The sequence below is a fragment of the Pseudorca crassidens genome, chromosome 12 (assembly GCF_039906515.1).
Source record: "Pseudorca crassidens isolate mPseCra1 chromosome 12, mPseCra1.hap1, whole genome shotgun sequence".
Classification (NCBI taxonomy): Eukaryota; Metazoa; Chordata; class Mammalia; order Artiodactyla; family Delphinidae; genus Pseudorca; species Pseudorca crassidens.
Window position 1 is genome coordinate 59,105,106 of NC_090307.1, and position 17,473 is coordinate 59,122,578.

General features: G+C 41.2%; 1 protein-coding gene across 1 annotated transcript; it reads left to right on the forward strand.

Moving 5' to 3' along the window:
* Positions 1 to 16: 16 nt before the first annotated feature.
* LOC137203459 (protein LDOC1-like) lies at positions 17 to 1,692 on the forward strand. Its single transcript, XM_067699628.1, has one exon. The coding sequence runs from the start codon at positions 332 to 334 to the stop codon at positions 728 to 730; it is 399 nt and encodes a 132-aa protein (XP_067555729.1). The 5' UTR covers positions 17 to 331; the 3' UTR covers positions 731 to 1,692.
* Positions 1,693 to 17,473: the final 15,781 nt, after the last annotated feature.

A 17,473-nucleotide genomic window follows, 5' to 3' on the forward strand; every position in this document is an offset into this window, starting at 1 on the left:
CCAACGGAAGTTGCGGACGGAGCCCACCGGAAAGTCCAGTGCGTAGCCACGGCGTCAGGTTCCTCCGCCGAGCGCGGCGCTGCGTCCCTCGGCTCAGTCCCCAGTCTACTCCAAATTTCCTCTCTGGCCGCTGCCCATCTGCTTCAGGCCTCCCGGATGCTGGTTTTCCGGCCAGTAGTCCCGGCAACGCTGCCTGCCGGCGCTCGGCCATAAGCCCAGCCTGGACCACGGAGGTCGGACGCGCCGCCGCCGCCGGGACCGCCGAGACCCGCCCCCGAGCGACACGCACTTCCGGCGGCGCGGCGGCAGGGACGGAGCCCGGCGGGCGGTGATGGACGCGCTGGCGGTCATGATGCAGGACCTGCTGACCCAGAACCGTGCGTTGCGCAGGGAGAACAAAGAGCTCATGGACCAGGTGCGGCGGCTCCTGTGCGAAAAAGCCAACCTGCTGGCCCAGGTGCGCCCGCCCGCCTGCCCGGTAGCTTTTCCCGAGACGTTCAAAGGCGACTCCGCCCGGCTTCCCGAGTTTTTGATCCAAGCGGTCTCTTACATGAGGTTCTTTGAGGCCAGGTTCTCAAACGACACCCTCAAGGTGGCGTTTTTAATCAGCCGCCTCAGTGGGCCGGCCGAGGAGTGGGTTGTCCCCTACATCGAGAGGGAGAGCCCCATCCTGGCGCATTACGAGGGCTTCGTGGACGCGCTGAAGCGGGCCTTTGGCAGGAACGGGTAGGAAACGGCACTACTGCGAGCCCCACGGACCGGGTCGTGCTTGGCCGTGACTCACAAAGAGTTCTCCAGTCCCCACCTGCTGGGCCCGACCCTTGCGAGGAAGCCCCGCTGCCTTTGCACTCGGCCCAGCAACGCGGCCACTGGCGGGGGGCCTGTTAGCAATTGAACGGACCACCCCGAATCGCGCCCCTGCCGTGTCTGAAAACTGCTGCTGCCCGCCTTGGACGATCTGTGCCAGCCTGGGAAGTGCCTGAGCTTGTCACACGCCCGGGGACACCGATTTGGAGACCTCAGGTCCGGAGACAGCTGCCAGGGTTCGCGTGGCTGGCAGACAAATATTCACACTCCTGCCGCAGGAACCTGTTTTTCACATACTTCGTTTCTGTTCTGAAACCACAACAGGCTCAGAGACTGTGCCTTTTATCAGAAAAGTCTAGGCAATGAACAGTATATGGAAAACGTATTCACTTTTAAAATGTAAATACATATCTTACAGCACCATGTGTTGGGGACTGTACTTGGGGTTACAGGAGAAACAGATGAATAAGACCAAGTGTATATCTCCACAGGAACACAACTGTGAGAAAAAATTCTAAGTGCATATTCTGATGTCTGGTAAAATAATGCTTTCATGTGCAGAGAATGGCATATTTGCTTCTTGTTTTATGGCCTTTTCACATCACAGTTTCAAAATACATGTTAAAAACGTGCAGCTTACAAAGGAGGCAGAAAACCCAACTTGAGCAATTTCTTTGCTCCTGAATCTGGCAAAGCTGGTGTTTTTAAAGATGGGTGCAACTTGTAGCAAAAAGAAGGGGCGGCAGGGAATGGTGCATTCTTTGAGCTGTATCCACTCACCTTTATTCCCCTGTATTAAATGACTTGGCTGCTTCCTTTTTTGTGAATTACAGTTTTGGCCTCAGTTTTTCTTTTGTAATTAAAGGCGTTACTTGATCATTAAAATTTGGTTCAGAATTCTGTGATTCTCTTAGGGCCAAAAAAGGGGAAGAAAAAGGAAGGTCTGAGCCTTCATGTCAAACAAAGTAGTTCTTAAAATCCTCTCAGGACCAAAATCTATAGCTGCCTTTCCTTACATGTCCATAGGTTTTGTCATTCTGGTGGTCAATATAGTCTCACTGAAATAGCTTGAATTCTAGTCATATCTTCATACTAAGAAAAACTCATCACTGCCCCCTTGATGGACAGTTCACATACCTAAGGACTGAACTGAAAACCTCTAATTATATTTTTGCACGATTTGATTAAAAGACAGGTTATAGCAATCTAAAATATGACACAAATGAACATATCTATGAAACAGACTCAGACATAAAGAACAGACTTGTGGTTGCAAAGGGGGAGGGGGGTCGGGGAGGAAAGGATTGGGAGTTTGGGATTCGATGCAAACTAGTATATATAGGATGGATAAACAACAAGGTCTTACTGTATAGCACAGGGAACTAAATATCCTGTGATACACCATAATGGAAAATTAGTATGAAAAAGTAGTATATCTGAGTCACTTTGCTGTACAGCAGAAATTGACAACATTGTAAATCAACTATACTTCAATAAAATGAATTTTTTAAAAAATTATTTTCTTGCCATAAAAACTCAGACACAAAGGTCCTTCATATACCTATTTCGCCATGTGGGGATAAGCCAGAATACTACTTGACCACTAAACAACACCCCACAACCTTCTGCTCTTCACCCAATTAATGCTCATTTTGTGCACATGTCAATACACTGTTTAATTCTGCAACTATAACTAAATGAACTACGATAAAGTTTTTTTAAAAGGTTATAGCAATTATTTTATCATTGCCAGTTAGCATTGTAAGAGTTTATGAGACTGGGACCCCCAACACGACTTCTTATAAACCATACTTTTGTGGTACATATGTACTAACAAAATTAATTGATTCTTGGTCCTATTGGCTGTCAATTTCAGAGCAGTGTTTTTCCCACAGTAAAAAAAACCCTGCAGGGTATAGCACCGCCCAAAATTTCAGTAAACCTCACAAGAGCACATATCTGATAGGGTACAAAAACTTGCTAATGAAAGATCAGCATCAACATTGAAGAAGTCAAATAGAGCATAACTCAGAAGTCAAGATATCTCATACTTAATTTTCTATAACTTTTTTTTTTTTTTTTTTTGGCGGATCTTCCCGCACCGGGGCACGAACCTGTGTCCCCTGCATCGGCAGGTGAACTCTCAACCACTGTGCCACCAGGGAAGCCCTAACTTTTTTTTTTTAAGGGTATCTTAGATCTCCACCAAAAGGAAAAAACGAGAAAAAAAAGTATACAAGTCTTGCTTACAGTTACACAGAGAGACGGGAGGAGGGAGAGAAGGTCACTTACTGGTCAGTGACCTCCATCCACATCATTCCAGCTCTGAAATAAGGTCATAACAGATGATGAGTCGTTCATTGTTTTCTTTAGTCTTCTGCTGAATGGTCTCTGGGGGATGTTCCTCATCTGGCCCTTTATCAGGCTTACCTAGAAGGCCAACAGCCCACTGGGGCCTTTCCTCTGGACCCAAGCGATTTCCTTCTCTGACAGATTGAGAACCTCTTCTGTGTGGGCCTTTAATGTTTGGTATCTTTGGCCTTCCATTTCACTTCTTAATTTGTAATCCTCAGCACACTTCTTCAGCCATTCTTCATTCATGAGATAGCCTTCAGTCACCTCCTTCAGTCACCTCTCAAATTCCTTAAAAGTTCAGAGAAATATGTTTCATGGAATTTGTCTGTAGTAAGTTGACCTTTTTCTTCTGACTTTCTAGATTTCAGCTTTGGCAAGCTTCTTCTGTTTCTGTACCTTCTCCATCACCTGGGTACATCCCTAAAAATCCTATCGTAATTTTCCCCATCTCCGAGCATTTCGCATGGAGCTCCTCATACTTGCTTTTCAATTTCAGGTTCTCCATCTGCATGGCTTTAACTGCAACCTCCAGGTCCTTCTGGGTAAACTGCAGTACATCCATGAATGGGACCAGTGGGCAGGAAAAGGTCCGTAGCCTGAGGACACAACGGGGAGAGTCCATCACAGGGATACCCGGAGCTCCTAAGACAGCAAATGCCACCAGCCTCACTTTAGGTGGTCTTCCTCAGGAAGGCTTGGCATCATGAATGTTGTCTATTTCAGTGGCCACAGAAACCAGTTTATTAGGGCTGTCTTTCAGAAGTGGGTCAAAGGAGGTATAAAGGACTTTTCTCAAAGCAAACTCTTTAGATGAGGACGTTCCAAACTACTCCAAATTCTCCACATCAGCCCCCATGCCTAGAACTATAGCTGGGGCTCTGGAGTGCTCTTCTTGGAGGTCGATCGCAGGCTCTGGCCCGTGCTGAGAAAGGAGAGCAGGGCTTACTGTCCAGACTGCTTATGTGAACCCATGCAGTGCTTACATTACACTTACTTATGTGTAACATGCAGTGCTTACATTATTAATCACCAGACAACTCTCTATCATGTTATGTGCTGGTACTGCGGACACAGCTATGAACAAGACAGTCCTGATTTTCCAGGAGCTTACAACTGGGAAGATAAAGAAACAGGCCATTATAATGCAGGACTGCAGCAAGGAGGGGACAAGAAGAGCGCGCCTGTGGTAGCACGAAGTGGCGCCCCTAAGCCAGCCTTGGGGGGTGCTAATGACTGAATGTTTGTGTTCCTCCAAAATGCATATGTTAAATCCTAACCCCCAATGTGCTGGTATTGGGAGCTGGAGCTTGCCGGGAGGTAACGAGATCCTGAGGGTGGGGCCTGCATAACCGGCATTAGAGCCCTAACAAGAAAAGGTGGGAGAACTTCCTTCCTCTCTCTGCTCTCTGCCATGTTAAGATACAGCAAGATGGCCATCTGTAAACCAGGATGCAGGCCCTCACCAGGTCCGGGACCTGCCAGCACCTTGATCTTGAACTTCTAATAGACTTGGAGACCACGTCGGCCTGCATACATCTCCTCTGGATTTTAGGCAGCTGGGGCCTGAATTGCATTAATCTAATGAGAAAGGAAAGGGTTTTGGTTTAAGGTGGAGGCAACGGAAGTGGAGAGAGGAGGACAGATTTGAGGTATGTTTTGGAGACAGAAAAGGCAGGCCCTACAGATAAATGGATGTGGGAAGTGTTTCTTCCTCTCTCCCCAGTCAGGAATATTGCAGATTCCATTTCCATTTTTCTACATCCCCTGTTTTGTTCCTCTCCAAGAGAGAAGGAGGGAATAACGTGATTGGTCAGAGCTCACTAGTCTTTGGACATCCTTTTCCTTGTGGATGGATCTGGAAACACACCCCCTGTGCACAGGCAGAGCTGGTCCTCTGGTTCCTATTGTCGCTCTGCAGTTTGGCACTATGACAACAGACTCCTGACTACATCCCTTCTTACTCCCTTCCAACCCATTGTCCACACGGGTCATGGTTACTTTTTTTAATTTCCCCAAGTAGTTCATTTGATTTACCTGAAGAGACTTGGAAGACTATTTTCAGCCTGCAACAACATGGATGTTAGTAAGAAGCATTTCCAGTCAACTTTCTTCTTCACCTTGATGCAGAAATTTTGCCATTTTTATGACATGATATTATCCACACTTCACGTTTTCCTCTGTTTTTTTTTTTTTGTTTTTTTGTTTGTTTGCTTTTTGCGGTACACGGGACTCTCACTGTTGTGGCCTCTCCCGTTGCGGAGCACAGGCTCTGGACGCGCAGGCTCAGCGGCCATGGCTCACGGGCCCAGCCGCTCCGCGGCATGTGGGATCTTCCCAGACCGGGGCACGAACCCGTGTCCCCTGCACCGGCAGGTGGACTCTCAACCACTGCGCCACCAGGGAAGCCCTGGCCTCTGTTTTTGACATTACCCCTTTGTCAGGTGACTGTAAATATCTGCATCAAGAAATAAAGCCACACAGAATCTCTCATTGAAAAATGAGAAAATAGGTTGATAGAGATATTTTCCATTTCTGAAAGGCTTATTAAAAATAAAACCCCCCAAATCCATTACAAGTTATGAAAAATGCATTGACTGACCTTTGAAGTTCAAGCCAGCTCTTAAAAGAGCAGGATAATTAAAGAAGACAAGCAAAACGTCCAAGAAAATATATGAAGCTTGAATAATCAGCATGTTTAAAATAAATAATTTATCTTTATGAGTTATCGATGATCTAATAATTCATGAATGCTAAGAAAACCATAACAAGGAGTGATTTGTAAAAGGTCATCAAAACCAAGTAAGAACACAACCAGCTCATTGCTTATCTTGCAACTGATTAAAGTTCTAAAAGGGAACGAAGAAAAGCAAAACAGGGGGATGGGATGGGTAACAGAAAGGGGTCTGTACTGGGTTGCATAATGTCTCCCCCAAATTTTTGTCCGCCCAAGAAATCAGGATGTGACCTTATACAGAAATAGGATCTTTGCAGATTTAATTATTTAAGTTAAATTGAGGTCATGTTGGATTAGGATAGGTCCTAAATACAGTAAGACTGGTGTCCTTATAAGGGGAGAGGACGCAGAGAGAGCCAGAGACACACGCAGGGAAGAAAGGCATGTGGCAACAGAGGCAGAGGTTGAGCAATGCAGGGGCAGGTCAAGGATGCCAAGGATTGCTGGCCACCACCAGAAGCTGGGAGAGACACATGGGAACCTCGGAGGGAGCACGGCCCTACTGAAACCTTGACTGAGGCCCCCAGAACTTCAGGAGAATAGATTTCTGTTCTTTTAAGCCACCCAGTTTGTGGTATTTTGTTATGGCAGCCCTAGTACACTAATACAGAAAAAAAGAAAGGAAGGGAGGGAGGGAGAGAGAAAGAGACAAGAAGGAGGGAGGGGGAGGGGAGGGGGGAAGGAATGAAGGAAGGAAGGAGGGAAAAAATGAGTACGGATTTCAGAAAGTAAATAATGCCTTAAAGAAAAGAACACGGAGGGACTTCCCTGGTGGTCCAGGGCTTAGGACTCCGTGTTTCCCTGGTCGAGGAACTAAGATCCCACAAGCCACGTAGTGCGGCCAAAAAAAACAAAACAAACAAACAAAAAACATGGAAAGATCATAATTTGTGGGTCTCTCCCCTCCCCTTGCAAAGTCATTAAACTAACCTGACCATCGTGAAGGACTAATGGTCAGATTCTGACGGATTTTCTACTTCGACGGAGGCCTCAACAGACAGAACTCGGTCTCAGCTTCTATCTCTCCAAACTCCCCAAATCTCCTGCAGGGCTCCTCCTAGAACCTGGTCGGCCTGGCCCTGACCCACTCGAGACTGAAGGAGATCTTACATCAAGAGCCCCCGAACAGCCCGGGCACCAGGCCTCTGACTGCCCATCTCTGTGAGTTGGTCCTCAAGACCAGACCCTATTGTTCAGTTTATCTGACTACCCAGCCCAGTTCCCAAATCTCTCTCTCAGCCTAGGTCCTGTCCTGCTGTGAAACGACCAGGTTCGGGTAGATACATGGGTACTTGCCAGATTCCTTCCTGAGAGGGGTTAATATTGTAGACTTGGTCAGAACTTCATTGATATGCATAATTTCCTTGAATAGAACAAATATATGGTAGCGTAGAAAACCTATGACATGAACGTCTGGACATGTAAAAATCTATGAGAGCCATAATCTTCATTTTTAATAAACTACCAATGCCATTTCGAAATTGTGAATTAGCTTCGGGTTCTCAGATGTATAGCTTTCATACTTAAAGGGATTAAACACAGACCACACACACACACACACACACACACACACACACACTTCCTTTTAACAAACTTACATGGACCTAGAAGAGTGTAATTGCAAACAGTATGGTTTGTTTATGTGATAGTAACAACAAATCTTAACTGAGAACTGAACAGTTGTCACCATTATAATGGCCTTAGCCCATAGAGAGGCAAGTTCAGAATGAAGTATTCTTGAAGGTACAAATCAGTTTTTAATGCTGAAACTCACAGTGCAAAAACGAAGCGGCAGCAGCGCCAGCCCAGGCTCTGGATGTGTCCCAAAGTCGCCACCTCTACTTTTTTGCATGACACTTAACTTCTTGCCTTTGTTAAATAGTGGCCGAATGAGTGAGTGCATTACGTCTCTTTCCTCCCACTCCAGACTTACTTCTTGAGACCAGGGGACCAAGTTTTATTCAACTTTGTATCCACTTTCCCACCAACATTCAGAGCTTGAACTTCCCGTGTGTGTTTAATGACTGACTGACAGTTCATTTGAGAAAGAGAGTAGGGGGGTGGAGGGTTAGAGTGGATCAGTAAATATAAGTGTGTGTGTGTATCTCTTTCCATCAGTTCTTGCTAATTCCTTCCTGGCCAATATGGTAGTGATTCTCATATTCAAGTATTATACATGTACCTTTGTAAAATTAAAAAGAAAAAAAGATTCTCACCTATCCCTGAGGCTGGCTTCAATGATTAGAATGTCACTTTAACATATACAAATTAAACCAACTATAAATCTTTATATGAGTTAAATCTCTGTAGCTTTTACACACTATTAAAATGACAAATTAAATACAAACCAAATTTCAAAACCAATAAAATTCAAATGAATGAGTTAAAACTAAATTATGGATGTGCCTTGCTGAAAATAAATGACTCCTTCACAATCTGAATATGGTACTAATGATAATGGCACTCTATATGCCCTGTAGACTCATGGCCAGTGGGCTACTTTCTAGAACATTTACATATTTCTGCCTCTAGCGGTTGAATTGTATGCCTGCTGGGAGTTGTATTCCTCTATCCCCAGACATATTTATGCCAGTCGTACTGTTTAATCTAAATATGTAATTCAGTTAAATATTTCACAAACTGATAAATCATTGTGAGAAGAGGTTTGCTTCTATAAAAAGAAATCTGTTAGATGCCTTCGAAAAATTGAATAGCTAAATTATGTTATGTATAGGTGAGACAAATACAAAATATTGGCTAAAAAAATTCCAAAAATCTAAGCAATAAACATAGTTTCACAGTGGGTTTAAGTTCTCTCTCTATTTTAAAGAAACAGTATTACAGTTATGAATTATTTACGATATGTCAATCTAATCACTGAACCTCTTGACCCGGTATCAAATGCAGGTTAAAAAATGTACATTTAAGTGGTTTCCATATAAATCTTTAAGGTACATGTTACTTTACCAATGTTTTTGATTAAGTGACCAGTCTTTTATTTGCTCAGTGCCATTTGCAAGAATGCAACTCTTACACACTACATCTACCTTCATCCTTTTCTTATTATTCCATCCATTGTAGTAGCACAATTTTCTGGTGTCTGTGCAATCCTAAACACAAATTAAAAATGTGGAACCTGCAAGAGACTGGCCAGTTACTTCTTATTTATCAGGGCACCTCCCAAAAAATATTGGGCTTTACTTTTTTATTATTATAAAAATAAAGCCAATATTTAAAATTTCTTGTAGAAAATACGCAGTAGTATTATGTATATGAATTACTATGGGTAAAATGTTAATGACATTTTTCATTCCCAAGTAAAAATATTTTTAGTAGGATCCTTCTAAACAAGAAAGTCTCTTAGAAGATAAAAGTTGTCTCCAGGAAACCACTGAAAAGTTTATCCCACCACGTTTAAGTGACTTTCACAAAATTTTAGAGTGAGTCTGATACCATACAGATAAGGCAAGCAATAGACTGAAAAGAGAAGATTTTTATCTTCAACGAAAAGGATCAAATTCTTACTTGTTTCTTCAGTTTTATCTTGAAAAACTGAAGTTATTTCTATACTTCCTATACCTGCTAGTGTAAGTGTTAAAAGAAATTGTATGAAACTGGTAGAAGTATAAATAATATCACCCTTCCGAGATGCAACTGGTAACAAAGTTTGTAATTTTCTATGTATCTTGAGCCAACAAGACTACCTCTTAAGACCCATCTGAGGGACATATCCTGTGCTCAGAGATGTGAACAAATATTTGGTCAGAATGGTGTGCTTTAGGCACACAAAAAAGTTAAACATAGTGTAAAAAAAAAAGTGTAAAAATAAAAGCTTGAATAAATAAACTCTGGTAACATCCAAATACTGGAATGCTACACAAAAATAAAAATTATACTGTGCAAGAATAGTATTGTTACTGAAAAATGTTTTTATATGCTGCTTAATGAAAGAAGCATGGTTAAAAACAGGATGTATAACATGATTCTATGTTTATTTAAATATATTTATAAATATAGAAAAACGTCTGGAAGGGCATACACAAAAATGTCAAGAGAAATTTACACAGTTCTAGGATTATCTAGGGAATATACTGTAATGGACAAAACAGACCAAATTCTGATTATAATGGAGTTTGTATTCCAGTGGGGGAAAGACAGAAAATAAACAAAATAGTAAATTTACAATAGTAAGATATAGCATGTCATAAGATAAGGAGTACAATGGATAGTGAATGCCTAGGTGGAGGTAGGGGGGTTGCTATCTGTATAAAGTGGTTAAGACTTCACTGATAAGGTACCATTTGAGTAGTGACCTAAAGGACCTCAGGAACGTGATGGAAGGGACATTAGAGTTTCTATTTTACAAGATCCTTCTGGGGACTTCCCTGGTGGTGCAGTGGTTAAGATTCCGCCTGCCAGTGCAGGGGACACGGGTTCGATTCCTGGTCCAGGAAGATCCCATATGCCGCAGGGCAGCTAAGCCTGTGCGCCACAACTACTGAGTCTGCACTCTAGACCCTGCGAGCCAAAACTACTGAGCCCACGTGCCACAACCACTGAAGCCCGCGTGCCTAGAGCCGGTGCTCCACAACAAGAGAAGCCACCGCCCTGAGAAGCCTGCGCACTGAGGAGTAGTCCCCACTCGCCACAACTAGAGGAAGCCCCTGTGCAGCAATGAAGACCCAACAAGGTGGAAAAAAATAAATAAATTAATTAAAAAAATATATAAAAGATCCTTCTGGCTGTTAAGTTTAGCCTGGACTGTAGTGGGATGGGGCAAGGGCAGAAACAGGAGGGCTGGGCAATATTTTGACAAGAGATAACGGTAGCTTAGAACTAGGGCAGTCAGATGCTGGCTCCATTTTGAAGGCTGGACCAGTAGGAGATGCTGGTGGCTAGCACGTGGAATGGCTGTGGGATGCAAAAGAGAAGGTTTTATAGCCTCGACAGCTGCGAGGATGGGGTTGCCATTTAGTGGGACAGGAAAGAACATGTGGGGAGCAGATCTGAGGGTCAAGTCAGGAGTCTGGTTTTGGATTTGTTATGTCCGAGATACCCACCAGAAATCAATATGGAGACCACATATGATGAAGTTAGTATGTGGAAAGGCTTCTCTGCAAGAGCCTTCCCTCACCCCAAGTTTGAATTAAGTGCTCTTTCCCTGCGGGGCACCACCCACCCCCACCCCACTCCCACACTCCCCTTGCATGAGATGTAATTGTTTATGGATCTCTCTCCACCCACTAGACTGTGAGGACTCTCACTGCATCCCTGGCACCTCCTACAAGACCTAGCTTGTCGTAAAGCACAATAAATATCAAATGGGGGTTTGAAAACCCCCAGAGAGAGAACCGAAGCCTGTGAACATCATCATGGGTCAGTTTTACCAATAGGATCAATATCTTCTATATTTCATTTAGAAAGATCCTACTAAAATATTTTTACTTGGGAATGAAAAATGTCATTAACATTTTAATAGCTTATTGGAGTCTCATAGTTATGTGCTGATTTCTCCCCAAACTTCACAAACTAAAGATCTATAACCAAAGTACATAATCTGACTGTCCTCATGCTACTCTGGTTTAAAGGAAAGACATTAGAACTTCCGATTTGCTGACTGACTCCACAGGCTGCCAGCGACAGACAGGCCTCGGCACATTTCTGCCAAATCCTAATTAAGATCTACTTATAACCCCCTTAAGAAGTTTCATATTAAAATAGTTATTGAGACTTCTGGCTATACATGACAGATGAACAAATGTATTTTCTTAATTTACCGTTCCAAAATGCTACTAAGTGACAATAAAGAGATTTTTTTAAAAATATGCTCCTGAGGGGGTAGAATAAGAAGCCTCTGGATTTTGGGGACACCAGCTGAAGGTGGGGATTCAGAGAACAAGGAGACTAAAGGGAGTTCACACATACTGATATTCTTCAGCCTTCTACTCCTTCAGATTCCCAGACTTTCCTCCCAAACAGGAGATTTGAAAATATTCTTTGTCTGTCTGACCATCTCAAATGGAAGGATCTGAAGATGCTGACATCAGGTGATAATTAATAAGCATCTCAGTCAGGTCACCACACAGTGAAGCCTCTCCCATGGGCTCAGGGATTCCCATCAGCTTTTGTAACATACTTTTAGAAATGAGATGACCAAGAAGTATCACCAGTCCTCTGAGGAATGTCTCTAACATAAAGAGAGAAACCAAGGCAAGCAAACAAATAGAGAAAAGCAACCTGGAGGAAACAGATGATTGATGCAGGGAGAACATTAAAAAACAAATTACCGTCAGTATCTTCAGAAAAGTTAAGATTTTGCAACCATAAAACAAGAGCAGAATGTTATGAAAAGAGAGCTGGTGGGAGGCAAGTGAAAAATAAAACAAAGCTTATGGAAATTAAAATTGGGGTAGACAATGGCCAAAGCTGAAACAATTTGAGTAATAAAATAATGAGAGCATTGGCTTATATCTCATAGAATAAAATAAATATTCATGAGTTGTGATAACCATTTAGCTATAGCTTTACTCAGCATGACTATAGATAAGAATACCAGCAAACAATCATTGGAGCTTAATGAACATTTTTAAAATTAAGTACCAAGGCCTCCCCTCTACTTGTGAGTTTTGAAATCGTTTTGTTTATTTTCAGGGATACTGTTTAATTTAATTGTATGATTTGTCTGCACTCAGTTTATTTCCCCTTCTCAAATCTCAGCCTCATGTTGTTCTTTGTTACTGTCAGAGCCTGGTGAGTTGTTTTGAACAGAACTGGTTTTTTTTCCTCCCTCCTGTAAGACGATGTTACTGCACAAGAGCACTGCAGGGTTTTTCATAATAAACTTGTGCACTAAGAACTGAAAAAAAAAGGGGGGCAAAATAGTAACTTTATAGTTGAGAAACCTCCCAAAGACTAGATTACTCAAGTAAGGTGAACACCAGCAGAAATAAGACACAGCAACAACAGGAACCCCCTGATATGAGTCACAGAGAAAGACATATCACTTCTGTGGTATTCTTGCCAAAAATGCACAACCTCAATGTAATCATAAGAAAGTATCAGACACACTCAAACTGAGACACATTCTACAAAAATAACACAGTAGTACTATCTAAAAGTATCAAGGTCATGAAAGACAAGGAAAGAATGAGAAACCATCACAGATTGGAGAAAATTAAGGAGATATAACAAGTAATTGCAATGTGATATCCTGGACTGGACCCATTAAAAGAAATAGGACATGAATTAGTGAGAAGAAAAAAACCCCAAACTGGTGAAGTCCAAACTTAAGTTTGTAATTAATGGAATTGTTCCAATGTTAGTTCCTTAGTTTTGATGATTACATTATGGTCGAGGAAGATACTTACATTAGGGGAAGTTTGCTGGGGTACATGGAGACTCTCTGTACTCATTTGGCAACATTTCCGTAAATCTAAAACTATGTCAAACAAAAAGCTTTCTTTTAAACTTAGTATAAATGTTGGAAATATAACGTTAAAGAAATCTCTCAGAAATCAGATGAAGAGGACAAAGAGATGGAAAATAAGAAATGAACAAGAAATTTAGAAGTCTTGTCGAGGAAAACTGGACAAAGAGAAAAAACAAAGATAAGGAATCATACATGAAATAAGAAAACTTTCCAGGCCTGAAAGACATAGTTCCCAGATTGAAAGGACCCACCAGTTTGCAGTACAAAGACCCACACCCACACATCATCCTATTTCATTCAGAACATGGGGCTGAAGAGAAGACTCTTCAAGCTTTAAAGAGAGAAAAATATATGGGCCCCACATAAAGGATCAGAAATCAGAACCGCTTTAGTCTTCTCCAGATACTTCAAAATTGTGAGATAGAGTATAGGTTTTTTACCATCTGCTTATTCATATTTTTACCCTGAAAGCAGATGTGAGGTCTCTAGAGGAGAAATCAAAGTTGTTATTACTTAGCACCAGTTCCCTATACCTAGTACCCTACAGGTGACATGATGGGAGCCAGGTGTCACTGCACACAGGTCTGCCTGAAATGACGAATCTGGGAGTTTATATAGACCCCCAAACTGCCCCTTCCCTCCTGAGAGAAGCAGAGAAATTTTGCTCCCTAGTTATTAACAATCTTTCGGAATGTAAATGACTGGCTCCGGGATCTGTGGTTCAACACCTTTGAAATATAAACACATTGGGAGATAAGAATCCCAGGAGGTCTCTGGCTATTCAATTACCCTTCAGCTTCCCAGGCTAGTTTTTCAAGCCAGGTGTCATAAAAAGTTTGCTCAGAAAACTCTGTGCAAAAATATGAATTTTTCACTTCCTGGCAGATTGTCTTCCAACCTACAATTCAATCCCCAGCCCAACCATCAATACGCGTGAAGGTAAAACGGATCTCACAAAGCTCACTCCTATTCTCTCCTCAGACTGAGCACGTGCTCCTCCACCAAAGCAAGAGAATAAATCAAAAGACAGCACGGGGGATTCCCTGGTGGCGCAGTGGTTGAGAGTCCGCCTGCCGACGCAGGGGACACGGGTTCGTGCCCCGGTCCGGGAAGATCCCACGTGCCGTGGAGCGGCTAAGCCCGTGAGCCATGGTCGCTGAACCTGTGCGTCCAGAGCCTGTGCTCCGCAACGGGAGAGGCCACAATAGTGAGAGGCCCGCGTACCGCAAAAAAAAAAAACAAAAAAAAAAACAGACAGCATGGGATCCCGGAATACTTTTTAGAGTAAGATTTATGTTTCTTTTAGATGCATCTCCAAAGGCTGAGAATGTCCTTAAAATAAGAGAAGGAAAGCCCAGGTTTAGTGACATTTCATCGTGATTTGAATGATTCTACTAGGAGTTGTGACAGGGTGGGTGGAATCATCCATATCCCCTTTATTTTGAAGTGGCACAAACTTAAGTGATGTTCACCAGCTTCCCAACACCCCTCTCCTACTACCTCTCATAGGTATTGAGGAACTTGGACCTTGGGATCACCTTTGGTGCCCATTTGGAGTTAGAAGGCAGGCAATTCAAGTAATTACCTTAAAAATGCCTAAAGGATCATCAAAAGGAATACAAACAACAAATGTTGGTGAGGATGTGGAGAAAAGGGAACCCCTGTGCACTGTTGATGGGAATGTAAATCGGTGCAGATACTGTGGAAAACAGTGTAGGGGGTCCCTCAAAAAACTAAAAATAGAACTACCATATGACCCAGCATTTCCACTCCTAGTTATATATCCAAACAAAACCCAAAACACTAATTTGAAGAGACTCATGCATCCCAGTGTTCATAGCAGCGTTACTTACAATTGGCAAGATATGGAAGCAAACTAAATGTCCAACAACAGATGAATGGATAGAGAAGAATATATATATATATATATATATATATATATATATATATATATATATATATATATATATATAATGGAATACTACTCAGCCACAAAAAAGGAAATTTTGCCATTTGCAACAAACATGGATGGACTTAGAGAGTATTATGCTAGGTGAAATGTCAGAAAGAGACTAACAAATACTGTATGATATCACTTATAATGTAAAATCTAAAAAATACAACAAACTAGTGAATATAACAAAAAAGAAACAGATTCACAGATATAGAGAACAAATTAGTGGTTACCAGTGGGGAGAGGGAAAGGGGTAGGGGCAACATAGGTGCAGGGAATTAAGATATACAAACTATTATGTATAAAATAAGCTACAGTGATATATTATACAATACAGGGAATACAGTCAATATTTTGTAATAACTATAAATGCAGCATAACCTTTAAAAATTGTGAATCACTATACTGTACACCTGTAACATATAATACTGTACATCAACTATACTTCAATAAAACAAACAAAAAATGCCTAAAGGGTATTATCCCAACTAATTAAATAATTACAGAACAATAGACTTGAAACCTGAAATAAACTTAAAGATCACCTAATGCAACCCCTCCTTTAAATCAAGGACTCAGGAGGATAAAATCAGTTACTCAAAGTTCTCATAGCAAATTTAAGGCAGAGAGGAGACTGAAAGCCAGGAGTCCCATCTTTTCATTGATAGATAGGAAAATAACAATAAAATACAGCATTCATCATGTGTAGAAAACTTCCATAGATTATTTCACTTAATTCTCATATTACTAGTGTCCCCTTTTATAGGTAAGAAAACATAAAACTAGAAAGGTTCAAGTATTTGTCCCAGGCCACTGAGTGGTGGAACCAAAATTCACATGCAGCTCATCTAAATACAGGGCCCACACTCCAAATTACTGTACTGGATGGTGTCACTCACAGAAATATTTTCAAAGTTTTTCAGTTGCAAAAAAAACCCCACAAAACTAATTTTAGAGATTTTACAGTCATAAGTGCAGTGCACAGCTAAAAATTCAGTTACTATAGAACAAGAGTAGAATGGATACTGGAAGATAACTAGTAGACAGCCATACACAATAAAAACAAAAAACAACAAATTTAGGAACTTGGGAGTCTGAAATCAAATCTTAGTCTTTTATATTAGGAAGTTTTAAGAAGAGCCAAAAGTTTTATATAAACTAAATAGACCGTGTACATACTTAGTATTCTACTTCAGGCTGCTTATAATTCAGATATTAATGTATATTAACTTACCAGAATCAAAGAACCTAGGTTTGAGCCCATTTAAAAAATTTTTGTCTGTAAAATGACAATAATATCTATCTCAAAATACTGTGAACTAATTAAAAAAATGTAAACTGTAGCGCCTTCTGTAGATGTCAGATATTAATTAGCATAAGTCGAGTTCCACTCTGTCTCCAAAGTTAAATTGTTTTCGGTGCATTATTAACATATCGCTTAAAAAATGAAAGCAATACAATAAGAGTTGGGAACTTTAACACCCCACTCTCAACAATGGATAGATTATACAGATAGAGAATCAATAAGGATACAACGGATGTGAACAACACTAGAGACCAAATGAACCTAACAGTCATATATAGAACATTTTAATATAAAACAACAACAGCAAAATACAGATTCTTCTCAAGTGCCCATGGAACATTTTCTAGGGTAGATCATATGTTAACCTACAAAACAAGTCTTAGAAAGTTCAAAAAGATGGAAATCATAACAAGTACCTTCTCTGACCAAAGTGGCATGAAACTAGGAATCAATAACAAGAGGAAAACTAGAAAATTCGGAAACACAATGGAACGTGAAACCAGAACTTACAGGATGCAGTAGAAACAGGTCTAGGAGGGAAGTTCATAGCAATAAACACCTACATTAAGAAGCAAGAAAGATCCCAAATAAACAACTTAACTCTACACTTTAAGGAACTACAAGAAGAAGAACAAACTGAGCTCAAAGTTAGCTGAATGAAGGAAATAATAGAGATGAGAGTAGAAATAAATAGAGAACAGAAAAACAATAGAAAAAATTAACCAAACTAAGAGTTGGTCCTTTGAAAAGATAAACAAAATTGACAAACACTTAGCTTGACTAACTATGGGAAAAAGAGAGAGGACTGAAATCAACAAAATTATAATTGAAAAAAAAGGTAACATTACAACTGATACCACAGAAATACAAAGGATCATAAGAAGCTAC

Excerpts from the sequence above, each read along its gene's own strand:
- LOC137203459 (XM_067699628.1), top strand. The coding sequence starts at position 332 with ATGGACGCGCTGGCGGTCATGATGCAGGACCTGCTGACCCAGAACCGT.